The following is a 24,537-nucleotide window of genomic DNA, read 5'->3' on the forward strand; positions in this document are numbered from 1 at the left end:
AGGCATCAGACATACTTTGCAGCTTGGAGATCTCTGAATATTTCCATACAAGATGGACTTGAAATTACCAAAAGACTGCTGAGCTGTTTTTTTGTTTTTATCTTTAAGAGTTAATTTCTACATGTCATGTTTTTACTTGATGTTGTGTGCACTACTGCACAGATGTCACATTTGTAGAAAATAACACACATACACTTGTTATACTAAACAGGTGAATTTTACTTTCAGTTATTCCAAACATTGTCACTGTGGCCTTTAAGTTCCCTTTAAATTAATATCATTGCTACAAGGATTTGTTAAAAACTTAATGTGAAATGGTTTCAAACAGAAACCTGAGGTATATGGTTGGCTTGTGCCTTTACTCAATGGCTCACTTAAAAACCTGAGGCTGTAAATCCATCCACTTCTGTTTGAGCTGCTGTTTCAGGCTGTCAGGTGCAAAGATACAGTCTATGGCACTCTGGGAGAGCTTCCATACGGCTTCACGGCTGAGACCAAACGTGGAGGCTGCCACCTGATATTCCTGAGACAAGTCTGTACAGAAGACTCCTTTATCATCGGTCTGTAACATGATAAAGAATAAAAGTCATTTCTGGTTAATCTTTTTTTACTTCCAAAGTCCCTAAGTGTCATCTAGAGCCAAGTTTATGAATTGAAAGAGAAAGTTATAGCTTTACTTTATCAAAATATTCAGACTAGGTAGGAGTTTAATGCTTGTCTTGGCCACAGTTATCAAAAAATATTAATTCATAGTTATGTTTAGTGTTTTCCCATTCATTTAATTAAACCAGTGGTCATGTCAACATTCAGTGTGTATAAGAAATACTTAAATGTGATTAAACAACTGCCAAAGTAACCAGATAAACTTACACAAATCACACTTGGGTGTCCCATCTGGTACCAGTATTTGAAGTGATGCTGGGCGTAACAAGGCACAGTTTGTCCTTTTATGTTTGATGTGAGGCACAACTCTACAAGAAAAAAAAAAAAAATCAGGACCCAATCAACAGACTGTAGAGCATTTATCTTTATGCCCAAGTCTACTTACCAAGCGGTATGTTATTCTTCACCACTTTTTCAACGAGGCTTGCAGATCCACCCACTTCAGGATGTAGGAAAGTGCCGTGACCAATCCTATCTGGAGGAAGATTTAACAGCAAATCTGACTCCTCCAGCTGTGATGGCACCTGCGACAGGTTTTATGTTGTAATCACATATTTTGACCATGTGACCTACTAAAGCAGCTTAAAATATAACAATTATAACAATCATACTTCAGAGAGGTGCAGTGATAGCTTCAGTCCACAGTTCTTGGCTTTCTGTAGGGCAGGAAGGAGGTCTCTGCCATGGCCCACCTTGGAATGAAAAACACATTAATGTGGGATACTGCAAACAAAATGACACAATTTTACTTTACATTGACTGAGTTATATTTTACACCATCAATTCTGATAGGAATTCTGGACTGGGGTTTCTCAATGAACAACTGAACCATAAATCTAAAGAAATGTAAACAGTTTGACACTGAATATTCACAGCCTCTGGAAACTGTAGTTTTCTAATATGACAAAATGCAAGCAAAACTGTACGCTTGGTGGTCAGAGGCGCCAGAAAAAAAAAATGCATCTCTTAAAGACTAGTCTCCCTCTTAAAAAAAATTAAATGCAACATGGGAGTCATTTCATCTTTACATCAATGCCACTGAAGCTTGGTCAATAATTAGTCCTTCACCTCAGAATCCCATCGTCATTAATAACCAAACACTAGAAAGCATTGACAGTTTCATACATCTTGGTGTGATGTTGGCCAGTCAGCTCTGATCAGCACACCCATGACAGATAAACAATATGCTAAAAAAGACTATCAGTTATCAGCAAACTCAAAGGCCCGTATGTTGCACATCTTTCGATGGATGAGCATCATTCAGCTAGTCTCCTAAAGTGTTCCACCTGCTTTTTCTACATTATTCAACATCTGTCACTCATTGATCCAACCATTATAACCACACCACTGTCGATAAATGGTCTTTTCATAACCACCTTCACAAAAACTACATTATCATTATAAACCATCTCAATCACCACTGACTGTGTGCTGCTGTATGTTAGGACATCTAATCAATGTGTTTATCTTATTCATACAGTTCTGTGGATTTTATAGCATGATTTCTAATGGGGAAAATAATGGGAAATGTTATATGTCCACAAGCTGAAAAGGATAATAAAGCTCTGTATACCAACAAAAGAAAACAGGTTCACAACATCTAGAAAGATCTATAGTCTGTGTTCACATAAAAGATTTTGCATCTACCCAATAATGTAAAGCACTGAGTGTAAATGATTATTTTGAAACAAAAACTAAAGTTTCAGTTGGTCTAACTCCTTCATATATATATCGTAAACAGATGTGCGACTTACTAACCGTAGGGTCACCGCTCAGGTCAAGTCCAACTACCAAACCATCAGAAGACAGCATGAACTCCTCAGCCAACTTCACTGTCTCCATGGCAACTTCAGTCCCATTCCTGCGGTCAATGGCCACCAAGAACCTTCAGAACAAACATAAACCTTTATTATCATGCAGTATAGCAGCCAGTACGTACACAGCTGACCTAGTACAGTCAAACATGATACTATCCTTTAATAGTGACAAAACAACAAGTGTCAGAGCATTGCTTGAACACCTGCATCCTCTTGTTCAACTCTCTCTCCTATGAAATCTCAACATTTTGCTGCGTATCTTGAATCAAATTAAGATGCATCATAAATCTAGTTGGATTGAGTTTGTCCTCATATTTCTTCAAGAAACTTCCCCAGCTTGCACAACCTATCTAGATTGGGTCTCCAATCTTCTTGGTCTAGGTCGATTCTCCAGTCAAACAATTTCTCTGCCAGACAGGGTAGACAAATTGTTGGCTGGTGTGCCCTTGAGCAAGGCACTTAACCCTCCATTTGGTCCCGCTGCTCCTAGTCTGCAGTGTGTGGTGTGTTCACACCACTGAGGGTCAATTTCAGTGTGTGTTGCATGTCCACGTTTCTATACAGACAAATAAACATTCTTCTTCTTCTATCTCATTTTAAAAGTCCTCATGTCCTCTAGGGTGATGTAATACTTAATACTGGTTGGGTGTATAATACTTTGGTGCAACAAAATAACATTTAACCAAATTTTAAAGTGAAAAAAAAAAAAAAAAAAATCCTGAAGTTTAAGGACACATTTATATTTAATGTGTCTTGGGGCATGTTTGGTGCAAGAAAAATAAAATTACAGATTTTGATAGTACAGTGGTGGAATAAAGTTGCATTTGTGACATATTGCATCAAGGATCAAGGATCGCTTTTAAGTCACTGACTTCTGCCAAGTTTCTGCTTCTGACTGTCCTTCGAAGAGAGCAGACGTGTTTTCTGAGCTGTCCTGCTGTTCTGCCTCCCCCACGCTGCTTTCCTACTGATTTGCCCTTGCAGTTGTCTCATCTGACTTACTTTTGGATCCTCTGCTTGCTGAGCTCTCGAGCAGCGAATATGGAATTGATCAACTGGTCACTCAGCGCAATTGACAAGATTTTTTCACCCAGGAAGATGGGCCCTGGGGAGCCCGCCTGCCCTGATGGAACTTTCGCAGCCGGATACCCCATTGACGCTTGGGACAAGTGGAGGGTGGTGTGTCTGTCGGTTCTGTCAGTGGAGGACATCGAAGACATCTACTTATTTGGATTTATGATAGCAGGACACCTTCTAATTGGTTTTGGAGTTGCTCTGGTCTATTGCAAAATTGGAAAGACAGCAGCATGCAAAGAGACCCCGCTGCTGTCAGTCGAAATTAAGGAGCACTTTGGAGCGGGTACTGACAATTTGAAGGAATTACAATGGGTGGTTATGCAGTCGGGGGATAGTGTGCGAGATATGGCTGGACGAGCTGGGGAATCGCATAAGAAGTTGGATTACATCACTGGACAGACCATGGAGGGGCTTCGACTAACTATGGGACTGAGAGGGAAAGTGGACAAACTGTGTAGAGACCTTTCCGCTCTGAACTGAGGAGTAATACTGAGGCCCAGTTATAACAAAAATGTGAGTTATGACTAAATTAAGCAGAAATCAAGTCTTTCCCTGGCCAAATTTTTCCCCAGAGAGCTGAAAAAGCAGCTGGATTTTTCTCTAGTCTGCTCCCCTTGCAGTCAAAACATTTCCATGGTCAAGACACAGTAGGGAGTGAACTGATAAGGACTGACAACATCTGAAGTACAGAAGGCCTCTCTCTGTGTCTCTTATCTGCACACAACTTTTCAAGGACTCACACAACACATATGCATACTCCCCCCTCCCCACTCCAAACCTTGTCTGCCCTCGAACTCTGTTTTTTTCACCCTGTCCCCCAAATCCTACCAAATCCACTGAAAAAATTCCAGCATGTGTCCATGTGTAATGTGTGAAAACTGTATGATGTCTTATGCATGTGCTTGCATTATCCTCTCTGTTCCTCACTGAAAATTTCAAAATAATGGTTCTGTGGCAACGCGACTGGAGTTGCAGCGGCTCAATGTCCCTAATCATCAATCTTAATTTCGTTTGATGTACTACTGTGCTGTCAAATGACAATAAAGGCAATTCTGATTCTAAGTATTGTGCTATTCTCCAAACCCCCATGCTCTGTTCTGCACATGCACGGTTCTGTTGAGGTCAAAACTGCATGTTTCAGCAACATAATACCCCTTGAAACACATCTGGGGCATGACATGTTGAAACAGTTATTTTTTTACTTGTTATGAAGAACAAAAAAATCATTTGCATTAGTTTGTGTCTAAAATTCTACAAATATTTCAAGATAATATTTGAGATTTTAATGGCATCTGAAAACTTTTCCACTACTGTATGCTGATAGATGTATTGTAGCCACTCCTTCAAAAGTTCAAACCATGATTTAATTGGGATTAAAAATTAACCCTTGCGTGTGCAAACCACCCAGGCAGTAACTGAAGAATCATGATCCTACCTTACGTCGATGTCCACTCCCTCTTTTCTACACTGCTGGATGGCTTTCATGACAGTTTCAATATACCTCTTCTTTGTCAATCCTAATTAAAAAAAAAAAAAAAGAAAAACAGACTTGTTATTTAAGAACTCTGTACAAATTCATGCAAGTGCATTGTGGTACCAAATTACCACAGTATACCTGTGTTTTTCTCCTCTCTTGGTGTACTTCTAAGCTCCAAATACTTGACACCATCAGCTGCAAACTCCTTGATAACATCTGTAGCCACCTATAAGGACGTAAAATGACATTTAATACTGACACAAAACATTTTATTGTTATAAAACTGGAAAACTCACCATTAGAATATCTTCCTCGGTGTCCACTAATTGATGGATGACCTTGAAGACTTGGAAACACCTGCGGATATACAGCAGATGCGCCATGTTGATTCACCTTTATCTTATTTAATAAAGACCCCTCGTCCTTTGTGGACACTTATGTCAATGAAATATAGGAATAACGACACTTTTCTCTCACTGAACTGTTTCTAAATCACAAAAGGGAATACGCTGGGAATAAAACCAGGTAAGCATCAACTCAATGTGGTATTAAAGTTCGGGACAATAATAACAGAACATAATACTGACTCGTCCAGGGTCCTCCGCTGGCCTTTCCCTATGGCGGTCATGCCGTGTTCGATGTTGAGATGCGGTTTACGGCTGATGAGCTTCTCGATGGTTTGGAAGCTGACAGAGCCGTTGAGGTGCGCGTGAAGCTCCTGGGTTAACAGTCAAAACGCTGACGTTAGCATGTAGCTACGACAAACGCTAACTACATTTACTCTTTTTCAACTCTCTCAGACTTCTCTCACTTTTTTTTAACAGTTTCATTACTTGGTTGACTTACCACTTTGGGCAGCTCCCGGTAAAAGACATCGACCTCATTATCCATCACAAGTTTACACAAAGCCTGAGCCGGTCTGTGAAGCCTGAGCTGTTATCTGTCCGTCGCATAACGCGGACAGCTTGTTTTCAGGCTGTATTTCTCTGTGACACAAAGTGCAACAAAGAAAAGAGCCCCCCTTCCCGTAGCTTCTCTCCTAAGTGTTCCGCCGGCACGTTCACTATTTTCACTCGTTACTTCAGCCTTTGCAAAAACTAACTCAAAATGTCAATAAATGCAGTTAATCAAAATATTAACTTCTGAAATGTAATATAGTAGAAGTATGAAGTAGTATAGTCATTATAAAAAATTTTTAGGAATGAATTCTTTACTTAAATGTGATTTATTTGTCATAAAATTCTTTTAAACCTATACAATGCTTCTAACACATTGAAAAACAATAAACAAACAAACAAAACCCTTTGGCAGCAAAAAATAAATCTTGTCTCATTCCCCAAACTTTGGCCACAACTATACAAAATAGAAATATGGAAATGGTTTGGTGAATTGTCATTATGTCAACCACATGACCACCAGAATAAAAAAATAAATAAAAAAATAAAAAAATAAATAATCCAAATTTTAATCATTTTTATTTATTCATTGTGTCACTTAGACACTCAGTAAAATAAAAGTTCACTAACTCCGTCTAGGCCCTGACCCTAATCCTTAACAACTATTAGTGGAAATAAAATAAATGAATAAACAAATAACAAACAAATTAATTAATGCATTAGATAATTAAATTAGATCTAGAACACTCTGTTTTTAACAAGTGGGGGGCCATCCAACGGCACTCATAAGGCAAGTTTATTTGTATAGCACATTTCAGCAATTCAAGGTGCTTCACACAGTACATTGAAATACAACGACAAGGAAAAAAGAAACACATTTTAAACATAATAATAGAAACATGTAAAAGGTGATTAAAAACAGCAAGTAAGAAAACAACACATAAAACCCAAAAATATAAAAACACACACATATTAAAGTAAGAGTTGCAGTGCAGAGTTTCGAAGGAGAATATAAAATTTAAAAAGTAAAAAGCCTTTTAGTCAAAGGCAGCAGTGAACAGGTAAGTCTTTAACCTTGACTTAAAAGAACTCAGACTCTCAGCAGACCTGATATTTTCTGATAGTTTGTTCCAGATATACGGAGCATAGAAACTGAACACTGATTCTCCATGTTTAGTTCTGACTTTTGGAACACAGAGCAGACCTGCACCAGATGACCTGAGTGGTCTGGATGGTTCATACTGGACTAGAAGGTCTCTGATGTATTTTGGGCTTAAACCATTCAGTGCTTTATATGCTAGCAAGAGAATTTTAAAGTCTATTCTCTGAGAGACAGGGAGCCAGTGTAGAGACCTCAGAACTGGACTGATGTGGTCCACTCTCTTGGTCTTAGTGAGGACTCGAGCAGCAGCATTCTTGATCAGCTGCAGTTGTCTGATTGACTTTTTAGGCAGACCAGAGAAGATACTGTTACGGTAGTCAACTCGACTGAGGATAAATGCATGGACAAGTTTTTCAAGGTCCTGCTGTGACATCAGTCCTTTAATCCTAGAAATATTCTTGAGGTGATAGTAAGCTGACTTTGTAATTGTTTGAATGTGGTTTTTAAAATTCAGGTCTGAATCCATGACAACACCCAGATTCCTGGCCTGGTCTGAGGTTTTTAACTGAAGTGACTGGAACTGCATGCTGATTTTAAGGCGTTCCTCCTTGGGTCCAAAAATGACTATCTCAGTTTTTTCTCTGTTTCACTGAAAAAAATTATGGCACATTCATTCAGATATTTGCTCCATGCATTTACCCAGTGCTTGTATGGGGCTATGGTCACCTGGGGACATTGAAATGTAGAGTTGTGTGTCATCTGCATAGTTATGGTAATCTATTTTGTTTTTTTCTATGATCTGAGCAAGTGGAAGCATGTAGATGTTGACCAGAAGGGGCCCCAGGATGGAGCCTTGGGGGACTCCACATGTATTTTTGGTCTGCTCAGATTGAAAGTTACCTATTGACACAAAATAATCCCTGCCCTTTAAGTAGGATGCAAACCAATCAAGAACTGTGCCAGATAGTCCCACCCAATTCTCCAGTCGATCAAGTAATATATCATGGTCAGCTGTGTCGAATGCAGCACTGAGGTCCAATAACACTAAAACTGAAGATCTGCCACGATCTGTGTTTAAGCGAATGTGATTAAATACTTTGAGCAGAGCTGTCTCAGTGCTGTGGTCTAAAACCTGACTGAAAGACGTGAAGTCAGCTGTTGACTGTTAAGAAGTAATTTAGCTGTTGGGACACAGCCTTTTCAATGATTTTACCTAAAAAAGGAAGATTTGATATCGGCCTGTAGTTGTTCGTTGAGGTCTTATCTAGATTGTTCTTTTTTAAGAGCGGCTTAATAACAGCTGTTTTCAGGGTCTGTGGGAAGACTCCTGAGCTTAGAGACATGTTTACAATCTGTAACAGATCAGATGCCATGACATGTGAAACTTTTTTGAAAAAATCTGTGGGTAAAACATCAGACAACAGTAGGAAGAGCTCAGTTGGTGTAGAATGTCCTCCAGATTTTTGTCATTGATTGGATTAAACTGCGTCAGGGTGTTGAAATGGTTTTCAGACAGCACAGATCCTGAACCTGGTGTTGAGGAATTCACGGCCTGTCTAATGTGCTGAATTTTCTCTGTAAAGAACAAAGCAAAGTCATTGCAGGCCCTGGCAGAGTGAAGTTCAGGTGCTATTGACACAGCGGGGTTTGTTAGTCTGTCAACAGTAGAAAACAGTGTTCGAGCATTATGTTTGTTGCTGGTGATAATGTTTGAGAAGAAAGACTGCTTTGCATTCCTCAGCTGTGGATTATAAGTGTGAAGCTTCTCTTTATAGATGCCAAATGAATCTGGAGATTTGATTTTCGCCACCTGTGTTCAGCTTTCCAACACCCTTTTTTTTTTTTTTTTCACTGCCATGGCATTTCTCCATGGAGATCTTTTTTTGCTAGAGACAACCTTCAACTCAATGGGAGCAATGGCATCTATCACATTTAAAATTTTAGAATTAAAGTTATACACTAGCTCATTGACTGAACCACAAGGCAGGGTTGCTGTAGAAGAAAAAAGTACATTAAACATTTCACTGGTGTTTTCGGTAATGCATCGCTTCTTGAAAACTTATCTCTGGTTACTCGTGTGCACAGAGATAGAGCTCTCAAAGAAAACACAACAGTGATCAGATAGGGCCACATCGCTCACAACAACCTTGTGTATGTTTAGACCCTTGGAGATAAGCAGGTCCAGAGTGGGCCCCCTGTTATGTGTGGGTTTTGACACATGCTGACTCAGCCCAAAGCTGTCAAGAGTACAGTACAGTTCTTTAGCCCCTCTGTCCTGGGGGTTGTCAACATAAACACTGTAAAAAGGGTCGATGGACAACACTTCATTCATAAATGACTTTCATCTTTCTTTTCTAATTAAAACTTTCCTTTGCTCATATTATTGTTATCTTTTTTTTAATAACTGTGTATTAAAGTAATGTGTTACTTGACCTCTACATTACATTCAGTTTATTCAGGCAGGGGTTTCTTCTGTAGTGTTGTTTTGATGTAAATTAATTTGATCTAGATTAACTGATTGGGTCAAAACATAAATTTTGACTCAATCAGAACTAAAGTTACTATAGTTGTAAAAGCAGCTTGCACAGTTCAAAACTGACAGCAAACATTTGATGTTTTATATACCTTATCTTATGTATGGTATATTGGGAAGCTCTGTCTTTTTCTGCTATTGAGTTAATGCCTGTGGAATGACTATAAGAAACTAATGGTTAACTAAACTACGTATGAGGGATCAAATGTACAAATATAATCAGTATAATGAACAAGCATTGAAATTAATATCAAAATAAGTAACCCACAACAAATTACAATATTGATAAAATAGCATTTTAATGTTGATAATGGCAGCACAGTAAATTTGTTTTTTTTTTTCATTACATCCAAAATCTATGTAATTGTTGACTCCAAAAATTCCCCAAATAAAACATCTGTGAATGTTGGATGAAAAAAATTGAACAAGGGCATGATGTGAAATGTGTTGTTACATCAGTAGTAAAGGTGACATTTGTCTAAACTTGTGCTCCCATTTTTGTTTACAGAGGGAAGAAAGCAGACAGACTATACCATTATATAACAATGAAAAAATAAAGCTGCATAATTACAGTCATTAACTTAATCCTCTTAACAAAATAATTCAACATTCAACAGTTCATGCAAAAAATGTACCTGGAAACCGGGAACAGTGGGCAAACTGTGTTCTTAGTTTTGAAGCGTCTTTCAGAGGCCAACTTAGTCAAATGATGTAACTGTCTACAAGTATGGAAATGTATATCTCATTAAATGATACCACTGACTTAGAATATCAACAGGTTTTAAGACAAGGCACTTTTAGTCTGAGGCGGCGCTGGAAATCACCAATATGATACTCAATCTGGATTACAGAGCATGAGAAGACATGGTGAACAATAACTCAGCCTTATTTGAATGAGACAATAACTAAAAGCAGTTTAACAACCTGAGGACAAAGAGAAACATGAATTAAAGAGTGGGGAGTGATGGCTATTGGACCGCATGACGAAACAAACAGTCTTAGAAATGCAAAATAACAGTCTTTAAGGTCTAACATTTGATCCAGACTATGGTCCAAAATGGGCAAATTAAAAGAAGACAGTCATTTTTTTTTTATCTGGTATGTCAGATCTCTCATTATTTTTTTCCCATGCCATGGCTGATATGTTGTAGCCACTCCTTCAACATCTGAAAGCTTGGGCGAGCAGCAGGATCCAGGTTCCAGCACTGTTTCATGATGTTATACACTACTTCGGGACAGCCATCTGGGCAGTCCATTTTGTATCCTTTCTCCACTCGAGGCACTACATCTTTCAATGGCTGCAAAGAGATAAATAGTTAACATGTTGAAGATTATGCCAACATGGTGATTTCTGGCAAACACTGTGACAAAACACAATGCATTAAACACATCAAAATCAAGGTATTATTTTTTGTTTTATTTTACACTCGCAGAAAAAATTATTAGACCACCCTTGTTTTCTTCAATTTCTTGTTCATTTTAATGCCTGGTACAACTAAAGGTACATTTGTTTGGACAAACATAATGATAACAACAAAAACAGCTCATAAGAGTTTAATTTCAGAGCTGATATCTAGCCATTTCCATGGTTTTCTTGATAATAACCAAAATCACTTCAGTTCTTACATCAATATCTATGGCATTGTACTACCAAAAACAGTGCTTTTAGGCATTCCATGTTTTCTTTTCTGTTTGTTTTAGTCACATACTACACACAGGAGTTAGTACATGATTGCATAACCATTGTTTTTGATGACTTTTGATGGTTTAATAATTTTTTCCATGACTGTATGTAGCTTACCTCAAAGTTAAGTATTCAGATAAGACTGTATTATATTCATTTTGTACATGTGTGGCTGTACATCCATATATATGTAAATATATCCTAATAACTTCCTACTTTCTCAAGCTGTAAGACTTTCGTAGGTTTGTTCATACTTACAATTCTTGGGTATGGGACTCGACCAAAAGAGTAAATTTCCCAAAGCAAAATACCGTAGCTCCAAACGTCTGATTTAGTGGAAAATTTCTGTTGGTTGAGAGAAAAACAAATGTTGGACTTTCATGGTAAAACACACTTCTCCAAAGGGTAACAGTGTTTCTTAACTTTTCTACCTTTTCTCTGAGTGCTTCCGGTGCTGTCCACTTCACTGGTAGCTTTGCAGTATCCTGAGTAGAAGACGCCTCTTTGGTCAGACCAAAGTCGCTGACCTTTGCCATGTTGTCTTCTGACACAAGAACATTACGTGCTGCTAAATCTCGATGGACAAAGTTGTTGGTCTCCAGGTATGCCATAGCTTCACAGACATCTCTGTAAAAAGAAATAATATCACATGAGGCATCTTTTCCTTTTTCACTCTCAAACTCTGACTTCAAGTCTCTGCTCTGCCATCTCATGATTAACAACACAACTGAGACTATGATCACACTGTAAGTGGACCAAATCTACCTTTTTTTCCATTATGTGACCCATATCTGATTTTTTATGACAGTCTGAACACCATAAATCTGATTTCTTTCTAATCAGATTCCGGCATTTTCATACGTGGTCCCAAATTGAATACATAACCGATGTTGTGCAACATGACTTCAGGCTTAACAGTCATGTGGCATTTCATCCAACTTTTACATTATTGAAATGAGAGACCTTACAATGCTGTGCTGGAGGAGGGGGAATGTGGGAACATCTATATTTACTTCCATAAACACAATATGTCATTACTGAAGTATATTACAACCTTCAGCACTATCACATCACAGATCTATTTGTCAAAACACTCCACCACGGCACCAATACTCATCTACTTTTTATGTGATGTAACTGATGGGTTTGCATACATACAGTGCAAAATTGAGAAGAGCTTCTCCTCCTAGTACTGTTCGGCCTCTGGAACGTAAGTAATCAACCAAACAGCCCTGAAAATGAAAAAAAGAAAAAAAATGCAAATGTGATATGTATCATTTGTTTTGTTGACAAATCGCTTTACAGACACAGCTACAGTTCTACAAGAAAACACTGCTTAAATTCTGAATTGATTCCACATTTTTGTCGTGTTTATAAACAGGAATATTATGAACTGAAACGTATAGTCGTGTTAATTACAGTACAAAATGAAAAATATTCAGGTGACTATCATAAACATTCAGCTTTGTATTTGCTCTACTGACTGACAAGCTTGCATTCTAACTTGACTAGTTAAATGATTTCTATTTATCTGCACAATTACTAAAATATTAAAATATGTCCTGTGGCACCACCTTCATTAATCGACTCATTGATTTACCTCCCCAGACTCACCTTGGCCATATACTCAGTAACTATAAACAGACTCCCATTCTCTTCTACAATCACTCCAAGCAGTTGCACCAGATTATCATGCCGTAGTTGCCTAAAGAGACAGAGGAGGGTAGAGTCATATTATACTGGGATTATTCATGTTTCTAAAAAAAAAAAAGAAAAAAAAGGTAAAATATGTTTTTCTTACGTCATCACAGAGGCCTCTGCAATAAAAGCCTGTGCAGTTGCATCATTTTTTATGCATTTCACAGCTACTTTAGTCCCTCTGTAGTCTCCCACCATAACATCTGGAATGATTACAAGCATTAACAATGAGCAATGTTATTAAATATGATCCTGTGTCAATGTTAGTCCTGTTTAAATGTCACCAATAAAAAAAACACGATACAAGACATACATTTCTTAAGCTGTTTTTCATGTATACTATTACTACTTGCCTCCAAACTCTCCTTTTCCAATAACTTTCTGTAGCTTGAGGTCCTTTCTGTTCATCGACCAGCCACCTTTAAGAGACGAAAATCCAAAGTGAGACATAACAGACTCATGCATGTCTCTTACAAATAAAAGCCAATTTTTTGTTCCCATCCATTGCTTGAATTTTAAGAGCTAAAAAAAATAAGACTTACCTTTGGAAAACTCATCCTGAGCAGCCACTGTCCCCTCTTCCAGCTTTGGCTTGATTAGTCTGGTGCACAGGCCATCAGCATCTTTGGTGTAGTGCTTTAAATCAACAAAAAATAGAAAAGTAAAAAGGAAATCAGCATGAAGGCCCAAACATCCACTAGAGACCAACTATATCTACTGATCTAAACTGTTTAATGCCTGATGATCAAATAATCTTATCAATCAATGTAAATAATTGGTGTAAAATGCAGTGTGGCATCTTTTCAAGGTCATCAGATATGACCCATTTGGATGTTCAGTGGCTCTGTAGTTACCATGGAAACACCATCATCTTCTACAACATTGATTCACCAGTTAAACCCATAGAGTTTGATCAGTGACAGTGGATGGAGACACTTGTTTTTGCATTCAGTTATAGATATCTTCACTGAAAAAGTCACTTTTTCTTCAGTTTTCTCTGTTTAAATGTAATAACCTTTGAATGTACCCTGAGTTTTAATGAACATCTAAATTAAATATAGGAAAATACATAAGTTACAGTGAAAAATGCAAAATACAGAGGGTAATATTATAATAAATGAGAATAAATCACTATAGTAAAGGTTCAATAGAGAGAAAAACTAATTTGGGAGTATTTGGGGTATGTATGTGGGGGTGCGCTAAACCGAAGCTTAAAATCCTTTCACCATTCGACCCCCAACTTCTACACCTCTCTTCTACAGCGAATCTCACACAAAATTTTAACAACTTCTGTGTCCACCGGGCCTCCTGCACTGCTCTATGGGGCCCCCACAAACACTGGGCCCCATGAATTTGTCATGTTTACCCCCCCGCCCCTTATCAGCCAGGGTTAAAGAATGAACACTGTTACTAAGAGATAAAGATAAAATGCAAGTAAGTGAGCAATACTTCACAGTCACCAACAGAGGGCTGTGTGAGCGAAATATAGAGCAGACTGAAAACATTACATACTGTAGTTCCTCCTGAACTATTAGGAACTTCTCTGTACTATGTAGAATATGACATAGTGTTGTTCATAATTAGCTTTTTACACAGGAAAGAGAGTCATCTTGAGAGTAGAGGGCTTTGAAGACTTTTTGAGGTTAAAAGTCTGAACCTCAGCAACTGTTCACTCTTCCTCTTTGTCGCTTCCTGTTCATTATATGTTCCAGGAACTGTATGTGGTGTGTGAGGTAGCACGCAGTCAAGAGTACTCTCAAACAGGAAAATACAGCATGTATACAGAAGAACTGTATATACTACGACCAGCGCGAAGAAGAGAAACACCTCACTGTATTTATGAAATATGATCTAATTTTACCTCAACCAGCTGCATGAGGTTTTCAAAGTAGCCCTCCTCGTCAATAGTGAGTTTTCCGTTGTGGTAGATGATGCGGTAATGCTCCACCTTGCCATCACAGCTCACACACAGGGTGTAGTCACCGGGAAAGTTGGTGCTTTCTCGCACTAAAAACAGGCCTGTCTCTGGGGGGTCAAGCAACTGCTCGGCCTGATCCCGCGTTATCTTCCCATGAAACCATCTGTGAGTGGAAAACAGTGAATTATCAGTACACCCAATAAGTAGCAGAACTATAAGCATGATGTATAGGTTTGTAATAATAATGATCGTTCTTCAAAGCATGTCTACATCAGATGTTCCATGATGGATACCAGACAGTTTTTACATGTGTCACAGTAGGATTAGCTCATTTTAACACTCTGTAAAATCCACTGTTATTAGAGTTTATAAAATGTAACAACTAACTGAAATAAAACTGAAATCACACCCTCTAAAAGCAGTGCTATACAACAGGAACTACAAAACTAAAATACATTTGCAGTTAAAATCAGATTCATTTTCGTTTTGCCCCCAGGTTTGCAGTGTGAATGAAGATGAGACAAGAATAAAACAGTTTTAGACAATATAGAACCTTTAAAAAACAGGCACAACTGATGCTGTGAATTCTTTTATCCAACATTTTTCAGCTTCTACAGACATTTCTTATTCCACGTATTAACTAAAAAAGAAACTGGGAGACTAAATAAACACAAATTCTAATAAAATAAACTATAATGCAGTCCCAACTTCAAAAATAAATATATCATTTTTTAAATTTTTCTGCCAAATAAAAACGTGTATGTTCTCGGACATTCGTCACATGCCTTTCTGCTGCTGCAAAGCTTATCTTCTCTCAGGTGGCTGTAACTGATTTAAGGCCTATTAATCTGACATTTGTGTGTTACAACAAACACAATATGAATTCCTGACATTTAATAAGGTAATATCACAGGGTCCAAGTTGAACTTTTACCTTGTTATTTCCTGTTCTGTGCATGTTTGTCAAATGCATCTTCATTTGGATAATTCTGTTTCCTACTGTGCAACTGATTAGTTTAATTTGTGTAAGAAAAATGATAACCATCAATACTGTTTCATAGGCTCTAAATGTAAATGCTGTTTGTTAATGGTGAGGGTATATGTTATGTCCATTTACATTGCTGTTGAGGAGGAAGTTACTTGTAAACATCACACATTAAACCACTTTGGATACTGACACAAAACATTTGTTTCACAGAAACACATTCAGCTTCCTTCTAAAACTGTAAGAAGAGGACTACTGAAGCAGTTTTTTTCATTTCTGTGTAATAGAAATGTGACTATAGATGTGCCACCTCCACTGAGAGGCCTCTTTGAATCAACTCAGTGGTTGAGTCAAACAAGATTATGTTACGCATAAAAGAGGAAATAACACAACCCTAATCTTGCAAACAAACCTTTGCACCAGGCTATCGTGTGATGGCCACAGAGATCATTATACTGCACCATTATTTTGTACGGTAAATGCTAATCTGAACAGGATGAACAGGAAGGAGTAGTAATAGGCGGTGCACCATGAACCAGACTTGCCCTGGTTTAAATCCAGATCACCTTTTTTTTTTTTTAATATAACACCAGCTTTTGCCTGTAAGGTACTGTCTTGGAAAAGTCTTTCAAAACATACTTTTTCAATGAAGGGCTCTGAATATAAGCCTGCCATTTAATGCAAACACACATGCACAGAAAGCTCTTTAGTGGATAAAATGGGAGATTACTTCAAGTCTGATATAGAAAAGAAACAACAGGAAACTGTGCAGAGTTCATGCAAACCTGAGCTCGAAACAGCCACAACTGCACTGCAATTACAACAGCCTGACCCGACTGTGGTCTCCATTCAGTTAACTACAGCGCCACTGCCATGACAAATAGGCCATCTGCCTTCTCAAACCACATAGCCATAGGAAGAGGGCTAAGTTGAGCTATATTTGCCATCGCTCTAGACAGCGCATAAGGCTGGTGTGCTGGCAGCTATTAAGATATAGACACAGAAGTTCAGATTACATTAGACCTTACAACAGACCTAAAAAGTACAGAGTATTGCGTGTACTTACGGCATTAGACTCAGTTTGCCTCCTGTCTTCACACCTTCCCTTTTCTGAACATAATTTGCTGGAATTGTCCCCTCCTGACCAGCAGCATTTTTAGCTTTGTACCAGTTTGGATCCTGAAACACACAGTTAGTGATGAAATAAAAAATAATTAATAGGAACCCTTAAATGTGTGGACAATAAATTTAGTGTCTGTGGGTATAGATTATACACTGTTTATATACAGGGTGTCCACAGAGTCTCTTTACAATTAAAAAAATGTGTTACAGATATATTAATCAGACTTGTTCCATGTACTCAGTGGTTATCAACATTTTTAATCATATTGTATTCGTGTATTTCAGGCACCCTGTTGATGAAATAGGTTGCTCATTGTTGAGGCTCTGCTACAGCGAACATGGCAAGAAATCCAGTACCGTCTTGATGTGCTTCGTGCAACTAATGGTGCCCATATAGAGGTGAATTAAATGAGGCAAACATCTACTTCTAATATCTACTTTTCATTTTGTAATAATTGTCTATTCATTTGCTTTTGTAATACATTTAAAAAACTCAGAAACAGGTGAAAATTTAAATAACAATTTCAAGCAAATTTTACAAAAAACAAGTGTTTGTGGGTGCAGCTTGCACGCTTAGCTTTACACAAATTATAGTCATAGTAAATGGGTTCATTTTTGCAGTGGAACTAATTTGACTGGAAAAGAAAACTAAACTGTAGGAAATAAATGTAAATTTTTATGTTATGAAACTACTTTGGGTGCAAAAAATTCCAATGAGCTAAAAAAAAAAAAATAATAATAAGTTAATTGTACTGTGGTATATGTACACTGTTTCCCATAAAGTTGGAATAATTTTGTTTTCAGACACATTCCTCTTTTTATTCCTAATTATACACATAAGTAATCACCTTTGACCTGGTACAATGATTACACACTGAGTCCTCCTTACACTTTGTTTTGAGACTAAATCACATTGTCACAATTGTTTCATGAGAAGAGATAGAAATATTTTATTCCAACTTTGTGTGAAACTGTACATGTAAATATCCTGTTTAGGACTGGTATTGAGGTCAAGGTTTCAGTATTGGTACCAACATGTGACTCATTACCTTAGTGACCACAATGATCGTCAACAGATCTCCCTTGTTAAACGGTAGGTCCTGTTCGGATGTACCTTTGAAGTTGTACCTGGCCACACACTCTGTGCCCTGAGGCCATGGAGTCTATGGGAAAATGATGAGATCACTGATTACTAAACAAATTTTGTAACATACAACATCGAACACGTCTTGTTACGTAGGTGAGGTCTATTGCGCACAAACGGGCCTGTCTTTACCTGGACCTCTGTCATGGTGAGGCGGTTTGATCCTCTTACTGGTGTTGTTTTTGAGCTGCTACCATTAGAGCTGGTAAACACACACACACATACCTGAGGAGAGAATCACAATTTACTAAGTAAGATGCCCCCCGCTTCAATGACATTCAGTTAACCACAAACATATTCTCAGAAAGGTTGTGAATTTTTTGTTTTTGCTGAGCTGGGCTGCACGTTAACTGAACCAGTCAGCTATTATCAGAACACATTTGAGTACCATCAGATCAGACAGCGACAGTAAAAATAACTCACTGATACAGAAAGCAGAACTAACAACTATTCTTTTTTTAATCACACTTTCAAAACTGGGGCAGAATGTTTCCATGACGTAGGGTTATAGTATTTACATAAAGACCATAGCCTGTATTTATTACTCTGCTGAAAGTTATATTTGGGACTTTACCTCCTATTAACTCCTGCTGATAAAAACTATATATCAAATTTATGATTTAAAATATTTTAACACATGGAAAAGCTAAGTTGGTTAAGGAAAGAGTAAAAAAACAGAGGCACAGAAACAGAGAAGAGCAAACGGAGAGATGATCAGGAGTGAATGGACAAAATACTATGTGTTGAAAGTGTGAGCTGAAGCCTTATGTATAAACAGATACAACATATGCATTTGATGGTAAATCAATTTTCGCATTCATTGTGGAGTTGACACACTAAAGCATATTATTCTTTTATTTTTTAAAAGCAGGAACAGTAGGACAGATGTAGGTCAATCCAAAGTGTCAGAACATACATGTCCTGCCACGTGATGTTCTTATTAATGTGTCTTAATGCTCATATTCAGCGATGCAGCAGTGTTTTTTCAGTATGTTCTGATATTTAAATTCTCCCAGATTTTATATAACAGATCCACAGGTTTTCTTTGTGTCAGTTCAGGATGCATCAGTACTGTTTCAAGGTGTGTTTCAAGGTGTGTTAGCACTAAATGGGTTTGGTTAGTCCACTTTAAACTGGTGAGGTTTGTGTCATGTGTCTTTCTGCTTCTGTTAAGTCAGTGTTTTCTGAGTCTGTGGCTGATTTTACAACATCTTTGAATTGAACAAATGAAATATTGATTTACTTTGATTAGGTGGCATTCACTGGCCACCTTATTAGGTACACCTTGCGAGTGCCTGGTTTACTTAATAAAGTGGCGGATGAGTGTATATACTGTATAGTAGCCTATATTGTCTGTGAGTTACAAAATTACTATTACAGTGCAGTAACTAATCAAAGTGTTGATGAATACAAAGGGGTTACTTCAGAATACATTCAGTTCCATAAAAACTTTATATATAGAATACAGCATGTCATTTCAAAACAGTATTTCCCTTGTGAAATAAATTACACTAACATAGAGTGTTAGTTTAAATCTATGCTCCATTTTTCATCTTTATTATGAAGTCTAAAATATTTACTAGAAAAGTTATTAAATCTGATAAGTTTCAATATTTCAATGAAGCAATTAAAATATTTATATTATTTATTACATTTTATCACATAAGGTAACCTCTAATCTATAATTTATTACAGTTCAGCAGTAATGTTACCAGTGCTGTATACAATGTACTTTAGAATTTGTCTTCCAAATGACAGAATTGTCCAACTTGACCAAAAATGGACACACCAGTTGAGCTCCAGAATGAAGACGCCACTCTTTAACTATGGAATGTAAAGTTGTGGTGAGATTTGACCAGACCCAGGGGACTCATTCAGCCCAGCATTTCCTTTTCATCAGTAAAACAGTCACTGAGACACTAACCTTCGGCCTGAGTCACACAGAGCGCCGTTTCCATCATACATAGACCTACTCAGAGCAGAGGCATTATGGTGAAATGATGTCCTATGGATTAGGTCATTCTAAACACCCCCTTCTCAACCCCCAAACTTCCCACTTCCTCTCTTCCTGCATCAGTTCCCATGAAGAGGCCTCGCTGCTCAGACTTTAGGGAAATATCTGGCTCTGATTTTTGTCACTTTACATGAGGTCACATCCTCTGACATGTCCCTTACATGCACTCTGCTTCCTGTATGAGAGCCCTGATTTAGAATAATCCAATATTAGGGTGTGGTTTTTCCAAAGCATAAAACAACACATCATAACACTTTCTTTAGACATATGTTTCTGGCATTTACAACACTGCCTGGCATGTAACCAAGTAACCATCCTCTCCACAGGCTCTTAATATATGAGTGAAATCTCTACGAGGTCATTGCTCAGTGTGATGGTGATGTAGCGGATGTTTTCCTCTATGGAGCACTGCAGCTGTATTTCTATCAAGGGATGAAGTATCTGGACATAATTCCCACGCCCATCAACCCAGGAATAAGCAAAACATTATGATGTTACCTTCACTCATCCATGCTTTTAATGGCATTGTGAAAACCTCATATCTGAAGACATGTGACATAATTACACAATTCCCTTTTTTACAGTCATTTGAGCAAATTGCAGTAATCGTGCATGATAATCTTTGCAGAATCATGATAGGTGTCTCAATTGATGTAGTAAAAAAACTGCTGAAAAATATTCATATTTCATCACTTTGTTCATTCCGTTAGTTACCACAGTTTGACTGCACTGGAGCCCTTTCTTCATCTCTGCACCTCCTTTATTGGGATGCTTCACTTCTGTTTGTAACTATCAGGATCATTCATCTGTATATTTCTCTATTTGACATGTATAAGCTCATCTGACATTTGCTATGTGTATTTTTTGTTTATTAAGCCTAACTACACTAACTAAAGCAAAGTGACTGAAAGTTCAACAGAAAAGCAAATCTTGTGTTCCAAGCTTAATTGCCATTAAATGACTCTTCTTCTTCATTATGTGTATATATGCATATAAATAAACTACTCTTTTACTACATCAGAGACATAAAACTTGCAGGAAAAGACAAACCACTAAGCACAATTATTTACATGACAATTATCATTAACTACAATTTCTTTAGCGTGACAACCCCACCTGAAACCAAATTTCATCCATGTCTGTACATGTTGCTGCTTAAAGCAGGAAATTGCTTGTTTTGATCTGAGAATACCAAAGCTATCAGAATTTGTTTCTGATTGCAAAAGAATATGTCTGGGCAAAGTGCTTGGCAAAGGAGAAAGTGATCTCACTCCACAAGGAATGGCTCAATAGGGCCAAGACTGACACACACATATTGGCACTTTTTTTTAGCATCTCTTTTGTGACAGTGAATGCATCTTAGCGGCTGGCTACCAGCAGCGGACTGAATGGGACACAACTCTGTCTGTCATGGTGTCACATTGCCATTTCCAGAGAGCTCCACAGAAAACCACAGCTCGCTCTTTTCAGGAAGAACACAAGGCTGCTATTGTTAGTAAGTCAAGTTTCTACTGATCCTCATGGGTCTATCATCATCAGTCTGTCAAAGAAATAACTTGAAATCAGTGAGGCCTCAGATCAACATGTCTGGACATTACAATCCCTTATGTGATTTTATTCCATGAGTTAAATTAACTTGTTCATGTCTGTTGTCACTATTTGAACACTGGTTTGAGCATACACAAAAATATATGATGGCATTAAAAACTGCCACAGCAATAGGGAATTTTCATTTTCATTTGTCTAACGTGGTCTGCTGAGAAGTGATGCATGACATAAATTACTGAAAGCAACAGGAAATTAAACATCACTATGTAAGACTGAATATGATTGACAAGGTACCATTTCTTTTAGTAGAACAATTAAATATCAAAACAAATCTTATACAATAACTATGGTCCAGTGATGCATATTCTCAGCATCCATTACAATCCCACTTTTCACACCAAACCAGTTGATCAACATTCAACTCTTGTGCAAGTCAGCCTTAGGGTAAAGTGTACGAATCAGTGGCAGCCTGGCTGCTCAAAGCAAGACAGGACAGGAATGTAGAAACATCTTCTCTGACCTTGTTTGAATCAGCCACTCCCTTGTCTACTGTATCTGCAGAGACAATCTGCTAAAGCTAACGTGATGCAGTGAAGTCATACAGGCTGGAGGTCTGACGGACAAACGTGACTTTCAACTGTTGCGTTAAAGAAAACAACAAATCATCAATTACACATAAGGCATGAGCAGCACAATCAGTGTCATGTCTGTGGGCTGTGTGTTGCTCCAATTGTTCTCTTGTCTTGTTCCGTCTTGTCTCTTATCCTGACCCTCCAGCCTTAGGATGCAGTGTGGCTGCTTTGATGCTGCTGCCTTGTTATCAAAACTATTATAGCAGCAGGGTGGTGTGGTCAATTGAAGAGAAAGAAACAATGATTTGTGCCTAGATCCAGTGAGCTTTCAGCTGGCAGGTACACAAACAAACTGACTGCATGGGGAACAGTGAGGTGTAGCAGACGCCAACTGTTCACCCAGCTGAGCTTAAAAGCCTGCAGATGTTTTTGTGGAACCTCAGAGGAGCAGCTGAAACGCTGGACCCTGATGCAGTCACTCTGCTCACTGAAACAACTGTCTGGAGGATGTAGGAGAGGAAGTGCACGTCCAGTGGCAGCACAAGCCATCATTGTATGGCTTCATTAACACAGTTTTGTCTGTGATGCTCTGTATTACAGCCATAAAATCAAATATTAAGTCATAAAACTAAAATAACATCCTGTGTAGCATATACTACACAAACACAAGAGTTAACATTGCATAACGGAGTCCTTTAAGTGAAGCAGGAAGGAAAAAATAATGTTAGTTACAGGGAAAGCCCCCTAAATTACAGTTATCTTTGCAGTTTACAACATTCTAAAGTTCAAGCAACACAATGAAGGTGTTGAACTACGCGATAATTTGGTTAATAGATGGTTTTATCACGTAAACATATCAAAAAACATCACGCAATGCAAAACTAACAAACCTGAGAAGTAGACGGACACTTCCTGTCTGTGGTGTTATGCACACTATGCAGCTCTGCTGATGCAGCCATGCATGACACATTACAGAGCAGCAGATACACTGCTGTGGTTTCATGAGCTCTCATCTTGTTCCATCCTTTTAATCCTTTTTCATACACTTTCATCACTCTCTAAAAGAAGAATCCTCTCCTGAAAATGCTCATGTCTTCTCAGAGAGCTGCTGACCTTTGAGGGGCATTGTCCAACAGACCCAAGAGCTCCCCAGTTCCTCTCTTTGACAAAAACTGCTTTCAGTGAACTTTTGTTGTCTGTTTGGCATTTGCTCCAAGTAGAGTGGTGCTTTTCCAAAATTTTTGATTAACTATTTCCTGAGAGTGACAGACTAAATGAAGAGAAGCAATATTAAACTGTGGGGCATATAATTATAATTACTCTGTAAATCATTACTGTATGTGCATCCAGTTTAACAAATACAAATTACTTCCTGGCAAAAGGCAGAGCGTATCCTACTTCTGTCTTTGATAATGTTTGTTTGAATATCTTGACCAAGCACAATTTCATGATCATTGTTGTGTGGAGTTTAATACAGCTGCTGCACATCAGGAACCACAGGAAATGGCAGAACATTCAAGAAGAATGTAAATCAAGTTTGGGATTACTCTCGTTTACCATCATGCACTCATACAGTAAATACCTCGACTGTTTTAAATACTTGGCAAAAGCTGCTATTCACATAATATAAAAAAAAAAAAGCTCAGAGACATTGCATCAGCTCAGCTTTACTTTCATCACAGCACTTTTCCTGTATCTACTTAGCTCCCACTGAAGCTAGACTTCTTACCTGTTTGCAGACAAAACTGTGGAAATTAAGCCAATAACAGGTGAGTGAGGAGCTGCCAGAGGTCCTTTAACATCTGAGCGACACCAGAAAAAAATCCCATTCGCCAAATAAATAACCCGTAGCTGTTGTCGGAGCGCAAAACGCAGTAACTCCTAAAACCAAGGAAGTGAAATCTGTCTCAGGTGACACGAAATATCAGCAGTCCAAAAGTGCTTCAATAAAAGGAGCGCACAGTGATGTTGGTAATCTCCAGTCAACATCATTCAGAAAGTGACTTTATGGAATAATCATAATAAATACTTTTCTGCAGACGTGTACGTGCAGTGCGTCGGCCCCTGTGCGTAAAAACCAAAGGGTGTGAAAGAAATAATTACGCAAACTAAAAAAAACCCCATATATAGTCGATAATATAAAAACGGATCACTTTCACTACTTTGACGCTACTTCAGGCTGGCCCACTCCTCTTCCGTCAGAAACATTCAAGTTTTTTTGCCCCACCTTGATTTTGCATTGCACATGCGCGTTAATGATAAACCAGCCTCGCTAAAAATAGGTTGTA

At 38.0% G+C, this 24,537-nt stretch overlaps 2 protein-coding genes across 2 annotated transcripts; both read right to left on the reverse strand.

Annotated features, from left to right (window-relative positions):
- Positions 1-116: 116 nt before the first annotated feature.
- On the reverse strand, positions 117-6,009 carry mapda (N6-Methyl-AMP deaminase). Its single transcript, XM_030137001.1, has 10 exons — positions 5,881-6,009; positions 5,622-5,752; positions 5,331-5,391; positions 5,173-5,260; positions 4,993-5,074; positions 2,422-2,548; positions 1,275-1,355; positions 1,049-1,187; positions 871-971; positions 117-562 (listed from the first exon to the last, which is right to left on the reverse strand). The coding sequence occupies exons 1-10, from the start codon at positions 5,923-5,925 to the stop codon at positions 371-373; spliced, it is 1,047 nt and encodes a 348-aa protein (XP_029992861.1). The 5' UTR covers positions 5,926-6,009; the 3' UTR covers positions 117-370.
- A 4,027-nt stretch (positions 6,010-10,036) lies between these two features.
- Positions 10,037-24,452, reverse strand: LOC115420660 (tyrosine-protein kinase CSK-like). The gene is made up of 13 exons (XM_030136075.1): positions 23,979-24,452; positions 18,248-18,340; positions 18,021-18,134; positions 16,916-17,028; positions 14,809-15,028; positions 13,490-13,583; positions 13,301-13,366; positions 13,051-13,150; positions 12,864-12,954; positions 12,408-12,481; positions 11,681-11,876; positions 11,508-11,594; positions 10,037-10,863 (listed from the first exon to the last, which is right to left on the reverse strand). The coding sequence occupies exons 2-13, from the start codon at positions 18,260-18,262 to the stop codon at positions 10,681-10,683; spliced, it is 1,353 nt and encodes a 450-aa protein (XP_029991935.1). The 5' UTR covers positions 18,263-18,340; positions 23,979-24,452; the 3' UTR covers positions 10,037-10,680.
- Positions 24,453-24,537: the final 85 nt, after the last annotated feature.

This window comes from Sphaeramia orbicularis, chromosome 6, assembly GCF_902148855.1.
Source record: "Sphaeramia orbicularis chromosome 6, fSphaOr1.1, whole genome shotgun sequence".
Classification (NCBI taxonomy): Eukaryota; Metazoa; Chordata; class Actinopteri; order Kurtiformes; family Apogonidae; genus Sphaeramia; species Sphaeramia orbicularis.

What these genes read in the sequence shown, in the direction of transcription:
- mapda (XM_030137001.1), bottom strand. Translation starts at nt 5,925, where the DNA reads ATGGATAATGAGGTCGATGTCTTTTACCGGGAGCTGCCCAAAGTG. An exon ending in GGAGTGGACATCGACGTAAG is followed by an intron (nt 2,549 to 4,992) that starts GTAGGATCATGA and finishes TTTGTTCTGAAG; the next exon opens with GTTCTTGGTGGCCATTGACC. An exon ending in ACCTGAGCGGTGACCCTACG is followed by an intron (nt 1,356 to 2,421) that starts GTTAGTAAGTCG and finishes TTTCATTCCAAG; the next exon opens with GTGGGCCATGGCAGAGACCT.
- LOC115420660 (XM_030136075.1), bottom strand. An exon ending in GCTCTTCTCAATTTTGCACT is followed by an intron (nt 11,877 to 12,407) that starts GTATGTATGCAA and finishes TTCTTTTTACAG; the next exon opens with AGATGTCTGTGAAGCTATGG. An exon ending in GAGTCCCATACCCAAGAATT is followed by an intron (nt 10,864 to 11,507) that starts GTAAGTATGAAC and finishes ATCTCTTTGCAG; the next exon opens with CCATTGAAAGATGTAGTGCC.